At 34.8% G+C, this 14,193-nt stretch overlaps 1 protein-coding gene across 1 annotated transcript; it reads left to right on the top strand.

Moving 5' to 3' along the window:
- The first annotated feature begins 6,503 nt into the window (after window positions 1-6,503).
- Window positions 6,504-11,577, top strand: LOC106388806 (BRCT domain-containing protein At4g02110-like). Its single transcript, XM_013828954.3, has 10 exons — window positions 6,504-6,718; window positions 6,846-6,935; window positions 7,015-7,119; window positions 7,216-7,317; window positions 7,407-7,491; window positions 7,562-7,631; window positions 7,728-7,772; window positions 8,020-10,593; window positions 10,774-10,990; window positions 11,109-11,577. The coding sequence occupies exons 1-10, from the start codon at window positions 6,635-6,637 to the stop codon at window positions 11,400-11,402; spliced, it is 3,666 nt and encodes a 1,221-aa protein (XP_013684408.1). The 5' UTR covers window positions 6,504-6,634; the 3' UTR covers window positions 11,403-11,577.
- Window positions 11,578-14,193: the final 2,616 nt, after the last annotated feature.

Raw genomic sequence — 14,193 nt, 5'->3', positions numbered from 1 at the left:
GATGAAAACTCAGATCTGACCCTTTTAGTTGTGATAAAATAATTATGCACCCTGCGAAGTGGAACTCTAGCTCTGCCACTGATTGCCAGCATATCAAGGAGCCTCCCTAGTATTGACCAATCATCATACCAAAATGGTGTTGATGTGCCACTCTGAATTTCAACCTTGTTGAGTGAAGCTGCTAGTGGTCTCTGATTGAGGAGTTTTTCCACATCCATGATCCAACAGAGCGACATTTGATATTTTAGTTAATTGAAAAGCTAATATTATTTCTGAAGTGAGAATAATAAATAGTTAATTTCCTTTTTCTATTTCTTACATAGCTAAACCTCTTGTATAAATACGAAGTAGTAATGGGTGGTACAACCCATGACTTGTGATGGGAAATATAATGAAACTAGGTTTAAGATCCGCGTCTTGCGCGGGATCAACATTATATATATAAATTATTTTATGTATTAAATATTTTTACATATTATGAAATAATAAATATATTAAATAATTAAAAATTCAGTAACGATTAAATATATAATTAAATTGGTGCGAACATATAAATAAATTTTATTAATCCAAATTTTTTTTTTATATTTGATAGGATATGTTATTAAATTTAAATGATACTAACATAGATAATATATTTTAGTATATTTTTAATATTAATGTCTAAATGATGATTTCTACTCATATAGTTTTTTTGATAATTTGTATCATTTATAGAAAAAAAAATTAAATTACTGATAACAAAATTTTCATTGTGGGATTAATAGTTTTAGTAATTTATAATTTAAAAAAAAAATAAGTTGTCAATGATCGTTCAAAACTTTTATCAAAAAAATTGTTCAAAGTAAATTTTGAAACTAAAATATTGTATTTTATATGGTTTATAATTTAATTAAAAACGATATATATTAATCTTAATAATTAATTAAATTAGACTTTTTACTTATATAATTTCTGTAATCATTTGTATTTTGTCATAACAAAAATTTTAAACCATGGATCATAAAATTTAAATGTGAGACTTTTAACAGTTTTAGTAATTTATAGTCGTTTGTAAAAATTCAAAATATAACATACACATAAAAATCTAATTTTTTATTATATGGTTATCGTGGTTGTTTAATTTATTTAATAGTTTAAAATTAAACAAATATGATAGAAGATACACTATTTTTTATCAAATCTTTATTATTCAGAATAATTAATTGTCATATATACTTTAGCCACATTAGGCAATTCCGTCAATTTTATTTAAGGAAATAATAAAGTACATTAATGATGAATTTATTGTTAGTTTAATAAAAAGCTTATTATATAATTAGATGGACCAACATATTTTTCTAATGATTCTAAGAATCATTCTAGTGATAACATGTGGTTACAAAAAAAAGTTGCAATGCTTCTCAGATAATATATAGGGGATTTTAAAATATTGTTTCCACATGATATTTGTTGATACCATTTAAAGAATTATGCAGATCTAATGTTATATAAAAATATATATTTTTGGGCAACTATAAAATATATAAAATTCTTGGTTACAAGTGGAATACTTTATAAAACAATGCAACTATAATATTGTTCTCTTGTGGTGTAAAATAACGCAAATATAATATTGTTGAGAAGTGAGAAAGTTGAAGAAGTCACAACTTGTTTGATTGTTTCGTCTCTTTTTGCTGATATTTTTAAAAATCTGGTATAGGTGCTATCACCCAATAGACAAATTATCTTTTTTTGCGGTCTAAAATATTATTATTATTTTTTAATTATGATAATAACTAGAAGACAATTTTATCAACTGTACTAAAATTTATAGTCACTGTCAAATGGTAACTGGGGAAGTAAGACTGTTTGTTGATTCAACAAAAAAAATAAAGTAAAAAGATTGTGCAAATATTCAAGGAAATGAAAGGAAAAGGTTAAAAAGTCTCAAAGAAAAATTTGATAGAAGTCCAATCAAATGCACCTAAAACGATGAAACTAGCAAATGACAAAACTTTCTTCTCTTTCAGACCTGACATTTCGAAAGGTACATGAATGTGTGTGCTATAATATTATTGCTGCCCATAACTCTGGTTCTGCTTTTATTCACTTTCCCATTCCGATTTTTGTCTTTTCTTTTCTCACTTTTTAAATTGCTGTGAAACTTTTTGTGACTTTGCATGCCACAAATAAAACAGCACATTCACGCCGTGCCTAGACTTGCGGGAACTAGAAGCCATATGGACAAAAGTCAGTTCATATTTAACAAAATTTGATGAAATAACAATCATGGTCAACATTCTTAAATAAAACTAGCATGAGTTTAATAGCGAAATTGCTGTAAATATGAAGTGAAAAGAAAATGAATTAGTTATTCTATTGATGTGAGTACGAGTTAGAAGAAAATTAGCATTACTTCTAAAAACATTATGTTTATGACCTAATATTACTATGTATAAAAAAAGTTACTATGTATATATGGCGCTGTTCTCAACGATGACAAATGAAGGAGAATTTAAAAGCACGTTTTTTTAACAAAAAAAATATCATTTTAAAGCACGTTTGCCATTGACCAAAAAAAAAAGCACGTTTGCCTATTTTTAACGGTGATGCCGGAAACTATCATTAGAGATATGACAAAAACGCCATTGTTAATGGTTATGCAAGAAACCACCATAGTCATCAATGATATGTTTAAAATTGTTATTGTCAAGGATGATATATTTGTTTTCTTTAAAAAAATCTTGCAGTTAAAAAAAGAGAGACTATTTTGGATTTTTTTTAATTCTTTTTTTTGAGATTTGTGAGTTTTACTTTATTTTTTTAAATTTTCTGAATTTATTTAATTTTATGTATTTTAATTTAATATAATTTATTTTTTTGAATTTTTATGTAATTTCTAATATTTATTTAATTTTATGAATTTTATTTAATTTTCTAAATTTTAATTTAGTTTTCTGAATTTTTATTTAATTTTCTGATTTTCTATTTATTTTATTAATTAAATAATTTTTTTTTTTAAATCCACACATCATCATATTTACATGTATAGCTGGTCAATTTTATATTTGATCAACAAATAAGCCAAGTTGAAAGTTTTTTGTAATACATGCATTTGATTTATAACAAAGCCGTATTGTAACCATAACTGAGCCATAACGTATGCATAACTCAACAATAATTTGATTATAACTCAGCCGTAGCGTATGCATAACTCAGCTGTAAAGTATGCATAACTCAACCGTAAAGTATTTGAATGGTATAAGTCAGTCGTAACGTTCCTATAAGTCTACCTTCAAGTGTATTTTTTTCGCAACATTTCGTATTTTCGGCGGGAACATTATTATAACAAAGATGTATTGTAACCATAACTCAGCATTTGATTTATAACAAAGTCGTATTGTAACCATAACTCAACCATAACTTATGCATAACTCAACTGTAATTTGATTATAACTCAGCCGCAACGTATGCATAACTCAGTCGTAAAGTATGCATAACTCAATTGTAACATATCTGAATGGTATAAGTCAGTCGTAACGTTCCTATAAGTCAGCCTTCAAGTGTAATTTTTTCGTGATGTTTCGTATTCTGGGCGGGGACATTGTTATAATAAAGTCGTATTGTAACCATAACTCAACATTTGATTATAACAAAGGCGTAGTGTAACCATAACTCAACCATAACGTATGCATAACTCAACCGTAATTTGATTATAACTCAGCCGTAACGTATGCATAACCCAGCCGTAAAGTATGCATAATTCAACCGTAATGTATCTCAATGGTATAAGTCAGCTGTAATGTTCCGATAAGCCAGCCTTCTAGTGTAATTATTTTCGCGACGTTTCGTATTTTGGACGGGAACATTGATTGTTATAACAAAGCCTATTGTAACCATAAAGTTTATATTATGAACATTAAATCTAATATTTTTCTTATTTTAAAGTTTAAGATTTAGGTTTAGAGTTTAGAGTTAAACTCAGCCGTAACGTATGAATAACTCAGTCGTAAAGTATGCATAACTCAGCCGTAACATATCTGAATGGTATAAGTCACCCGTAACATTCCTATAAGTCAGTCGTCAAGTGTAATTTGCTTCGCGACGTTTCATATTTTGGGCGGGAACATTGTGTTCTGACTTATAGGAACGTTACAGATGACTTATGCATAACTCAGCCGTAATGTATTTGCATGATATAAGTCAGTCGTAACGTTCCTATAAGTCAGTTGTAACGTTCCTATATGATAAACAACAATTTACCTTCAACTCTGAACACAATATTAAAACTATAGAACTATAAAGTTATAAAAATTATAAAGTTTATATTTTGAACATTCAATCTAAAGTTTAAAGTTTAGGTTTATAGTTTAGAGATAAACTCAGCCGTAATGTATGCATAATTAAGCCGTAATGTATGTGTTGGAGACTCACTGTATGAACTAAAGTTATCATATTCAGATGACGCACCATCTGAGTCATCAAACATATAAAATCAGCTTTCAAATTTATCATCTTCTTCGTCTTCTTTCTTTTTCTTATTTTTTTGTTCAACTCCCTCTTTTTCTTACAATTTATGGGACTTAGCTTCTTCATCTCTCTCTTTGAGTCTTTTTTTTTTTGCAAGACGATGACGACTGCTGTATATCTGTCTCAGATTTTTAATTTTTTTAAATCTATATTTTTTTTAGATCCAGTTGCAGAAACAATAATTACCAGATCCATAAGATCTCAGAGAAAGATGAAGAATAAGATGAAGAAGATAAATAAAAAAATGAAGACTAAAGAATAACATATATCCTTATTTTACTGTTGTAACATAGTAATGAAATGACAAATAAGAGCTGATGACATGGATGATGATATGGAAAATTGGTAAGCTAGCCACCAAACGAACACATAACTCAGCCTAAATAAATCAGCTATCAAGTATAAGGTAAGTCAGCTGAAACGAGAATACTATTTCAGTAATTAATTTTTTGCTAATAAATCAGCCATAATTAGGATGGAAAAACATAAGTCATCTGTATTGTCAAATAAATCAGCCGTCAAATGAAAGTTATTCTAGTAATTAATCTTTCGCTAATAAGTACGTCGTAATTAAGCTGAGTTTACTGTTAATCCAGCCAGTTACGGCTGATTAAATATAACTCAGTCGTAACAACCTCCCATAAGTCAGCCGTAAATTTAGTAACTCAGCTAGGCAATGATCATTAAATCAGCCGACGAAACATAACTCAGCCATGTCTTAACTTTAAATCAGTCGAATTTTTGAGAAATCAGCTCGTTGATGTATAAGTCAGTCGTAACTTGTGTTCGTAAGTCAGCCGTTATCCCATAAATCAGCCTGAAATCTGTAAATCAGCCATCACTAACGACTGACTTATGTTAGTAAGTCAACAAATTTATCATGAGTCAGTCGCGTTGTTTAACTTAGCCGCAAAGTAACCATATCTCAGCCATAACGAAGTTTGTAGTGCTTTACGGCTGAGTTCATTAATATATGTCAGCGCATTCCTATGTGACGCCAGTTTTTTTTGCTTACGTGGCATTAAAATGTAATGCCATTCTTGTAAATACGAAAAAACGTAATAAAAGAATACGTTGAATATTAAAAAATGACAGTAATAAAAAAAGGTTTTGTATAGTTCTCGTAATATGTTCTAAAATGTATAATGTTTGAGTAAATTTCCCTTGCGGATTTTGCCTTTTCTTGCGAAACCTTTCGTATCTTTGCATGCCACAAATAAGACATGACATCCAGGGTTGTGCCTAGAGCTGCGGGAACTAGAGGCCATATATAAATGAAAACAAAATCAGTTCATACATAACCAAATTTGATGAAATAACAATCACGGTCAAACATTCTTAAATGAAAGAAACTTATGTGATAAAAAAATTAGCATAAGATTAATGTTTTAATAGTGAAACTGCTGTGAATATGAAATGAAAAAAAAATGAATTAGTTATTCTATCGATGTGAGTATGAATGAGAAGAAAATTAACTTCTAAAAAAATTATGTATATAAATTTTGGACCTAATACTATTACACAAACAAAAACTAAAAGCATAATAAGAATTAGTTATTCTATTGATGTGAGTATGAATGAGAAGAAAATTAACTTCTAAAAAAGCTATGTATATATAAATTTTGGACCTAATACTATTACACAAACAAAAACTAAAAGCATAATAATATTTTACTTTTGCCTCGAAAAGGTACTTACTCAATTTTCAATTAATTTTGAAAAATCTTAACTAATAAAAATTTTAAATTAAATGCGTTGAGGTCGGTTTTATATTGAACAAAGTCATCAACTTTAAAGGATTGAGCCACTTTTTGGTCAGCTATGTTCTTATGACAATTAACAGGTGTGACAATTAACTCGATTGGGGTAAAAGGATGTAAAAAAGAAACAAGAAAAATATTGGGCCTAAAAAGCATAATAGGTATATAACAAAGCCCAATACAAACCCACTAGTGTAGCGTCGCGAATTTTGCTTTCTCCCGCCGAATCGTTTTCAAGCAAAAAAATTCCCAAAATTAAATCTTCCCCGAGACGCTCTCTCTGCAAATCCCAAGTCTGTGTTCAATCCTATCTTCAATTTCTCCACCCTGAAACTCTAATTTCACACAGGGCAAAGAAAGAGATGATGGAGTCGGGTCTTCCTTCGAAGACGTTCTCAGGTGTTCGGTTCGCTCTCGTTGGATTCAATCCAGCCGATGGGAACACGGTAATTCCTCGATCTCTACCGATGGGTTTTCAATTTCAGTGTTTCTGATCGATTCTCTTGTCGAAATCTCACTTCTTTAGTGAAACGATTCTAGATTTTTTTGATTCGCTGATCCATTTCACTACAGATACGATCCAAGCTTATGAGTGGTGGTGGTGTTGATGTTGGCCAATACAGTCAAGAGTATACTCACCTCATTGTGGACAAGCTTGTTTATGTAAGTCTTTAAGTTCTCTATTAACTATCCTGTGTTGTTGGCAAAGTTCTAATCTTTTTTGGGGGATATATCTCATTAGGATGATCCGGTTTGTGTTGCTGCTCGAAGCAGTGGGAAAGTGGTTGTCACTGGTTCGTGGGTTCATCACAGCTTCGACGCTGGAATGCTTATTGATGCACATTCGGTCAGTCTCTCTCTCTCTCTCTGTGTTTAGTTCTGAAAACAAGAAAATTTCAGTTATTGAAGGGTTTATCTTACATTTTATTGAATAATTTGGCAGGTTCTGTATAGGCCTCTTAGAGATTTGAATGGGATTCCCGGTGCCAAAAGCTTCATTGTGTGCTTGACTGGGTACCAACGTCAAGATAGAGAAGACATCATGGTGTGTGCTTCTTCTCACCTTTGTTATTTGGGCTATGGTGTTCTTTTACTGAGCCTTAAGAAATTTGTTTTCTTTTTCTTTGTCTCTAGACAATGGTTGAGTTGATGGGTGGACAGTTCTCGAAGCCCTTGGTTGCTAACCGAGTAACCCATCTTATATGCTACAAGTTTGAGGGTAAGTCACTGACAGACATTGGGTGAAGTGGGGAATAAACATTTGATTGGAGTCTTTTTTTTTTTCTCAGGAGAAAAGTATGAGCTAGCTAAGCGGATGAAGAGGATTAAGCTAGTGAACCACCGGTGGTTAGAGGACTGGTGAGAGACATTCATGAGTTTTCTTCTTAATTTTTCCTTTTTTTTGGTTGGTGAATGGCGATGAAGATTCTTACATTATGTTTTTCTTATTTTCAGCTTAAAGAATTGGAAGCTCCTTCCTGAGGTTGACTACGAGATAAGGTAAATTTTCAACACATTTATCTCTATCCCATAATCGCAATTACAAAGTTGGCATAGTCTCTTGTTCATCACAAAAAAATAGTTTATGGTCCCATGCTCACAGTGTTTCAAAAAAAAAAAAAAAAAAAAAAAAGGTCCCATGCTCATTTCAGTTTGATTTGTAAGTTACTGTTCAGCAGCTTGTTATGTAAACACGAGAAACAAATACACCTACTATATATAAGCTGACCATTTTCTCTTTTCTCAGTGGCTATGAGCTGGAGATGATGGAGGCTTCAGCTCGAGATTCTGAGGACGAAGCTGAAAATGCCTCTGCGAAGCGTGCAAACACCAGTCCTCTTGGTCTTAGGGTCGGCGCTGTGGCTGCAGTTGAAATATCGAAGTCTAGAGGAAAAGATATCCCGGTTGTTCAGTCAAATTTAGACGAACCGGGTGGTTCATCACGATGCAATATGTTCAAAGAGGATTGGTTAACTCCGAAGAAGATGGAAGCCACGGTCTCTACTGATCCAGTTACTGCTCAGCAGAGCGCAGGCACATTTCAGAATGCTTCTAGTTATGCGTCCCCTGTTCCAGCCAACAAGACTTCTGAGAGAGGGATGGGCGAAATGGAGACTGATGACTCAACACCTGTTAACATGAGTATCAGAAGGCATTCTTCTCTAGCCACTTATTCAAGGAAAACGCTTCAGAGAACACCAGAAACAAGTACCTTGGGAAACGAGTCAAGTTGCCAAAACGATACCTTAAGAATGGATGACAGGGCCCTAAAAGCTTTGACTGCCTTTAATATCTCTGCATCAAAGTCAGGTTCTTCCGTGGAAAAAACGACACTCTCTGAGGATCTTAATAAGACTGATAAGTTGCACAGCGAGAAGTCCACTCCGTTGTTGCCTCAGGTGAAACTTACAGATGGTTCTGTCAGTAGCAAAGGTTCACCACCTGCTATGTCAACTGCGGAGAATACCATCTCGAAATGTGCACCGGATGAAATACGGGAGAGATCATCGGTTGAGCCAATGGTGGGGAATAGCTTGTTGCAGGAACCAAGATCAGGCTCACCAAAACAAAACGTTTGGGTTGTGCCAGACATCAATGACAACACTGGAGTTAAGGAAGTTGCACACAAGTTGGATGCGAGTGACTCAGCAACTAGGCTATGCAGTTCAAGTGTTGTGTTAAAGGAAGCTGATACTTGGACTGCAGAGATTTTGAAGGGTGCATTAGATGAAAGATCCGTAACGGAGCCTGTGATGATGAGATCTAGCACCTCTCCTGTAGAAACAGAGCCGCCAAGAAAGAGTCTAGGCACCAGAGGCAGGAAAAAGAACCCCATAAGCCAAAAGGGATCTATTTACTTGAGCGAACCTACCCCAAAGGACGAGCACACTGATGGTCTAATCAAAGGAAACGTTTCGGAGCTGGCGACAGATAATGGCAATCAGAAAGAGATATCAAGTTCAGTCCTTAATGCTGAGGCTGTACCAGAAATAGCGAAAGGTAGTGTCTCAGAGACTGAAGCCCTTGAGAGAATTGACTCTGATAAGCAGCAGGCTAAGACCCCGGAGGAAGCTGGTGCAGAGGTGGAAATTAAAATGCTAGAATCAGAGCTTGCTGATGTTCAAACTACAGATCCAAGTGGTGGTGCATTACAGTTAGAGATCAGTAAGAGTAAAAGTAAACGCACGAGGGAGGCTAATGTAGGTAACAACAGCCTTCAAAGTGAGAAGAAAGGAAGTTCGTCTAGGGCTGAAGTAGCAGATTCTGGTGTCAAGAAGACCAAAAAATCTAGAAAAGAAGATGATGCCAAAGCAAACGGTACTGTGATGGAAGATATTACAGTATTGGATAATAAACTTGGGAAGGTCAGTTCTTGTGGAGACCAAAGCGCAGCTGCTGGAGAAACATTTGTAAGTACTGAAGCTGAAACTAAGGATCCAAGCGGTGCTGCAGTGCAACCAGGGGTTGATAAGGATAATGGTAAATTCAGAAAGAAGGCCACTGTTGGAAAAACCAGGCTTCAAAGTGGGAAGAAAAGAAGTTCTTCTGCAGTCGAAGTTGAAAAGGCTACTGTCAAAAAGACAAAAAAATCTAAAACTGATGATGAGACTGAAGCAAACGATACTGTGATGAATGATACGGGGATTGACTCTGCAGAAGTGAAAGAGAATGCAGCAGTGGATAAGAAACCTGAGGATGTCAGTTCTGATGGAGCCCAAAGCCCAGTTGCGAGGAAACCATTAACTAGAAAGGAGACAGCAGCGAAGGATCTAAGTAATGCTGCAATGCAATTGGAGGTTCCTAAGAATAAACGTAAAAACAGAAAGGAGCCTGCTGTAGAAAGAAGTGGCCTTCACAGTGGAGAGAAAGAAAGTTCTTCTACAGTTGAAGTAGGAACATCAAGTGTGAAGAAGTCTAAAAAATCTAAAAAGGAACGTGGGGCTAAAGCATCCGACACTGTGATGAAAGACGTAGAGGAGGACAACTCTGCAGAAGAGAAGGAGAGCACTGCACTGGATAACAAATCTGGACCCGGTAGGGACAAAAGCCCAAAAAAGAAAGCTGCAAAGACTGCTAAAACGGGTACAAAGGCAGTTAAAGAGTCTAAGCAGCTTAGTTCTAGTAAAAAAGCTTTACAGGAACCCAAGCATTTTATAGTCAGTGGTCCTAAGGTCCAGAGAAAGGTGTATCAGAAGATCCTTAGGCTTTTAAATGGCAAATGTTGCAGGGATTCTCATCAGTGGTCTTATCAAGCTACACACTTCATTGCTCCTGAAATCCGTAGGACTGAAAAGTTCTTCGCTGCTGCTGCTTCTGGAAGGTACAAATTAATCCTAAAAAATCACCTTGTTTATTGATCTCTTCAGCCCCATACATCCTCTTTATCGTGTAGAACACCACACTAAGCCCTTTTCATAAGGATTTTCAAACAGTTTGCTAGATTTTATTTTGATAGGAACTGTTTCTTTACATCTTTTACTCATCACTTTGCTTAATGCAGTTGGATTCTGAAGACTGATTATGTGGCTGATTCAAAGGAAGCTGGAAAACTACTACCAGAGGAGCCTTATGAATGGCACGGTACTGGTCTTAGCGCTGACGGTTCAATAAGCCTGGAGTCCCCAAGGAAATGGCGGCTCGTCAAGGAGCAAACAGGACATGGTGCTTTACATGGTCTGCGCATTGTTGTATATGGCGACTGTGCCATCCCTTCATTGGTAAGTAACACCACAATACTGACAGAGTTGAACACTAGAGGAAAACGTTGAACACTAGAGGAAAACGTTTGTTCTTGGTTCTTGGATGTTTTTAATTTTTGTCTCTCACTCTGATCAGGATACATTGAAGCGAGCTGTGAAAGCTGGGGATGGTACCATACTAGCAACTGCACCGCCTTACACGCGTTTCTTGAATCAGAACACTGATTTTGCGTTGATAAGCCCTGGGATGCCGCGTGATGACCTCTGGGTACAGGAGTTCATACGCCATGAGATCCCTTGTGTAGTCGCGGATTACATTGTGGAGTACGTTTGCAAACCTGGGTATGCACTTGACAAGCACGTGCTCTACAATACAAACACATGGGCAGAAAGGTCATTTAATAAGCTCCAGCTTAGTCCTGAAGACTGAAGAGGAAGTACGGTCGTCGCATGTTGCTTGTGAGCTATGATAACCTTTGTAACCCAAATCATTTCTCCATGCCTTGTTTAAGTTTTTCTGATATGTAATAAATATATCAAACGAATCAACATCTTCAGTGTATACGTTTTAACGGAAAATGGCATCCCAACAATTTACGTCGTGCCTTTTTAGACTTAAACAAAACATAAGTGCAAAATCATTCCTGAACTGAGATTTTTTAAAAAATTTCGACCCAAACTTGACTCCGTAACATGAAATCCTACCTTGACTAACTTATCGTTAGTTATCGTTAGTCAACCGTTAAACCATGCTTAGTCGGATAAAGAAAAAATGTCGATTTCAACCCATACAACTTCGGTCATGCATTTTTAGACCTGAACAATAAGAGTGCAATTTCATATCCAAACTGAACAATAATTTGAATTCCATACCCGAACTGAACGATAGTTTGAATTTCATAAAAAAACTACTCTTAGTTTAACTAATCTTTGGTTAATTAACCGTCATTTTTGAGCGAGTCAGTGTCTAGGCATAGATGACGTGTCGAGAAAGAGTTAAAACGACGTCGTTTTAGCTAAAATAATAAAATTCCGTCATTTGGAGGGCCGAACCCACGACAGGCAAGTGAATTAAACGAACGCTTTGCCATCAAGTCGGAAACTTTTGCCATATTTACATATATACTGACTTATATCTTTGTCTTGTTCGCCAATCCGCGCTATTTCATGTTACACCATTGTTTTTCTACTTCTCGATACTAGGTTTGCTCACGGATTCATCGCGGATCGATCCCTGATCAAATGGATTCGATTTCTTGGGCTTGATAATGCCTCAGTTCATGCTAATTCATTTTTAGATGAAGAAACTAATATCCGCTCTTGTCTACGTGTTGTAGCCGGAGCTACTATTTTTGGCTCCCAACATTACTTTCTCATGCGATTTTAAAATGTTCATTACTATAAAAAATAGAACTTCCTAAAGACTAAAGACTGAAACTTCTGAAATTGGCAACCGAGAGAGATAGCCAGAGGAAGAAGAAGCTAGTGATTTCTTTACTCGTTTTGGTACCTATATAATTTAGTATATATGTAGATTTTACAAAACTTGTCTTAGTCCAGTGGTTTAATGCTCAGTTTAGTGCTTCTCTAGGTGTGTTTTCGAGTCTTAGTGAGTGTTTTTTAATTAGTTTAGTTAAAACGACGTCGATTGACTAACCAAACGTTAGTCAAAGTAATTTTTTTATGTTAATATTAAAGTTTGGGTATGAAATTCAAATTATTATTCAGTTTGGGTATGAAATCACACTTACTCATTGTCCAGGTCTGAAAAGGCATGACCGAAATTGTACGGGTTGAAATCGACACTTTTTCTTTATCCGACTAAGCATGGTCTAACGGTTGACTAACAATAAGTTAGTTAAGGTAGAATTTCATGTTACGGAGTCAAGTTTGGGTCGAAATTTTTAAAAAAATCTCAGTTCAGGAATGATTTCGCACTTATGTTTTGTTTGGGTATAAAAAGGCACGACGTAAATTGTTGGGGTCTAAAAATGCCCTTTTCCCACATTTTAACTGGTTACAGTAGGTTTGAACAAAGATAGATTCTATAATTTGTTACCTTGTAAACGATACTGAAACCACCTCGGCCGAGTTCGTTGGATCCAAATGAAGTTATTTGTCGCCTCCACAATGGTGCTAAAGTCTATATAGCAACAGAAGGATTCTCGTTTATGGAATTTAGCACCATTTGTGGAAGCGACAAATAACTTCTGCCTTTGTGCATGATGATTTTTTAAATGGTTATATAAACAAGATCATAGATGGATTTTTTATCTTTAATAAACGGTTCTATAAGCTTGTCTCCTTATCTCTTTTATATTTCGGTTCTAAGAGCTGAGTGATGACGGCTTCTCATCTCAACCACATCCACCAAACGACCAAAGCCTAACTATGCAATGAGACAGACAAGAAACTTTAGTGAAAGATCTTCCATGAGATTGAAGATGAAAGGAGGATCCACAACCAATGCTTTGATAGACGTATGAGAACGAGCTTTAGTGGAGTGTTCTTCATTTCACTCCACAACATATTATAATGTGGAAAGTCATCCCTGTGTTATATACTTGATTTAGGCATTTCACAAATCCACTTAAAGACCATTCAACTATATATAATCACATATATTTGCAAAACTTTATGCAAACATGATGTGAAGAAAAATATGACAAAACAGACCATTATCTACTGAGGAAAGTAATGGTAATGGAGATAACTTTTAACTAATTAAGTGAAAAAAATCTTAACAGAAGAGACGATTTGATGTCGCTGAGAAGCTTAGCGTTGTAATAGTTATGTTCTTGTGGTCGATTAATTTCTGCCGTCCTGCTTTTGAGCATTACCACCAACAAGTCCATGCTGGTTTATCCTCAACTTTATCATGTACACGATACAACCAAGTCCATTGTATGCATACAGATTGGACTTTACTGTGTCGGAGATGAAGCTGGGAACAGACCAAGAACCGACCCGTTGGTCGTACTGTTAAAAAGCAGGATAGTCTAATTTTTCTCAACCACATTACTACGCTAAGTTTCTGTTCAGAATCATTTCAAATTTTTCAAACACTGGACGATACTGTATGCCTTTGTTAAGAGGCAGTTGGGTTCATTCCATGATGCATGCATGTTATATTACAAATATACCTAATGCGTTCGTTTTTAATGAGACTTGTCATTAGAAAAGATATCAATATTGTAATGATACGAATAGTTAGTTAGTCT

The sequence above is a fragment of the Brassica napus genome, chromosome C3 (assembly GCF_020379485.1).
Source record: "Brassica napus cultivar Da-Ae chromosome C3, Da-Ae, whole genome shotgun sequence".
NCBI classification, from domain to species: Eukaryota; Viridiplantae; Streptophyta; class Magnoliopsida; order Brassicales; family Brassicaceae; genus Brassica; species Brassica napus.
Note: the sequence above shows the minus strand (reverse complement) of the source record. Positions and strands in the feature narration are given on the sequence as shown.

Bases quoted from the DNA above. Each gene is read 5' to 3' on its own strand.
- LOC106388806 (XM_013828954.3), top strand. From the start codon at position 6,635: ATGATGGAGTCGGGTCTTCCTTCGAAGACGTTCTCAGGTGTTCGGTTC. The intron at 7,120-7,215 runs GTCAGTCTCTCT...ATAATTTGGCAG, and splicing joins TGCTTATTGATGCACATTCG to GTTCTGTATAGGCCTCTTAG. The intron at 7,492-7,561 runs GTAAGTCACTGA...TTTTTTTCTCAG, and splicing joins TATATGCTACAAGTTTGAGG to GAGAAAAGTATGAGCTAGCT.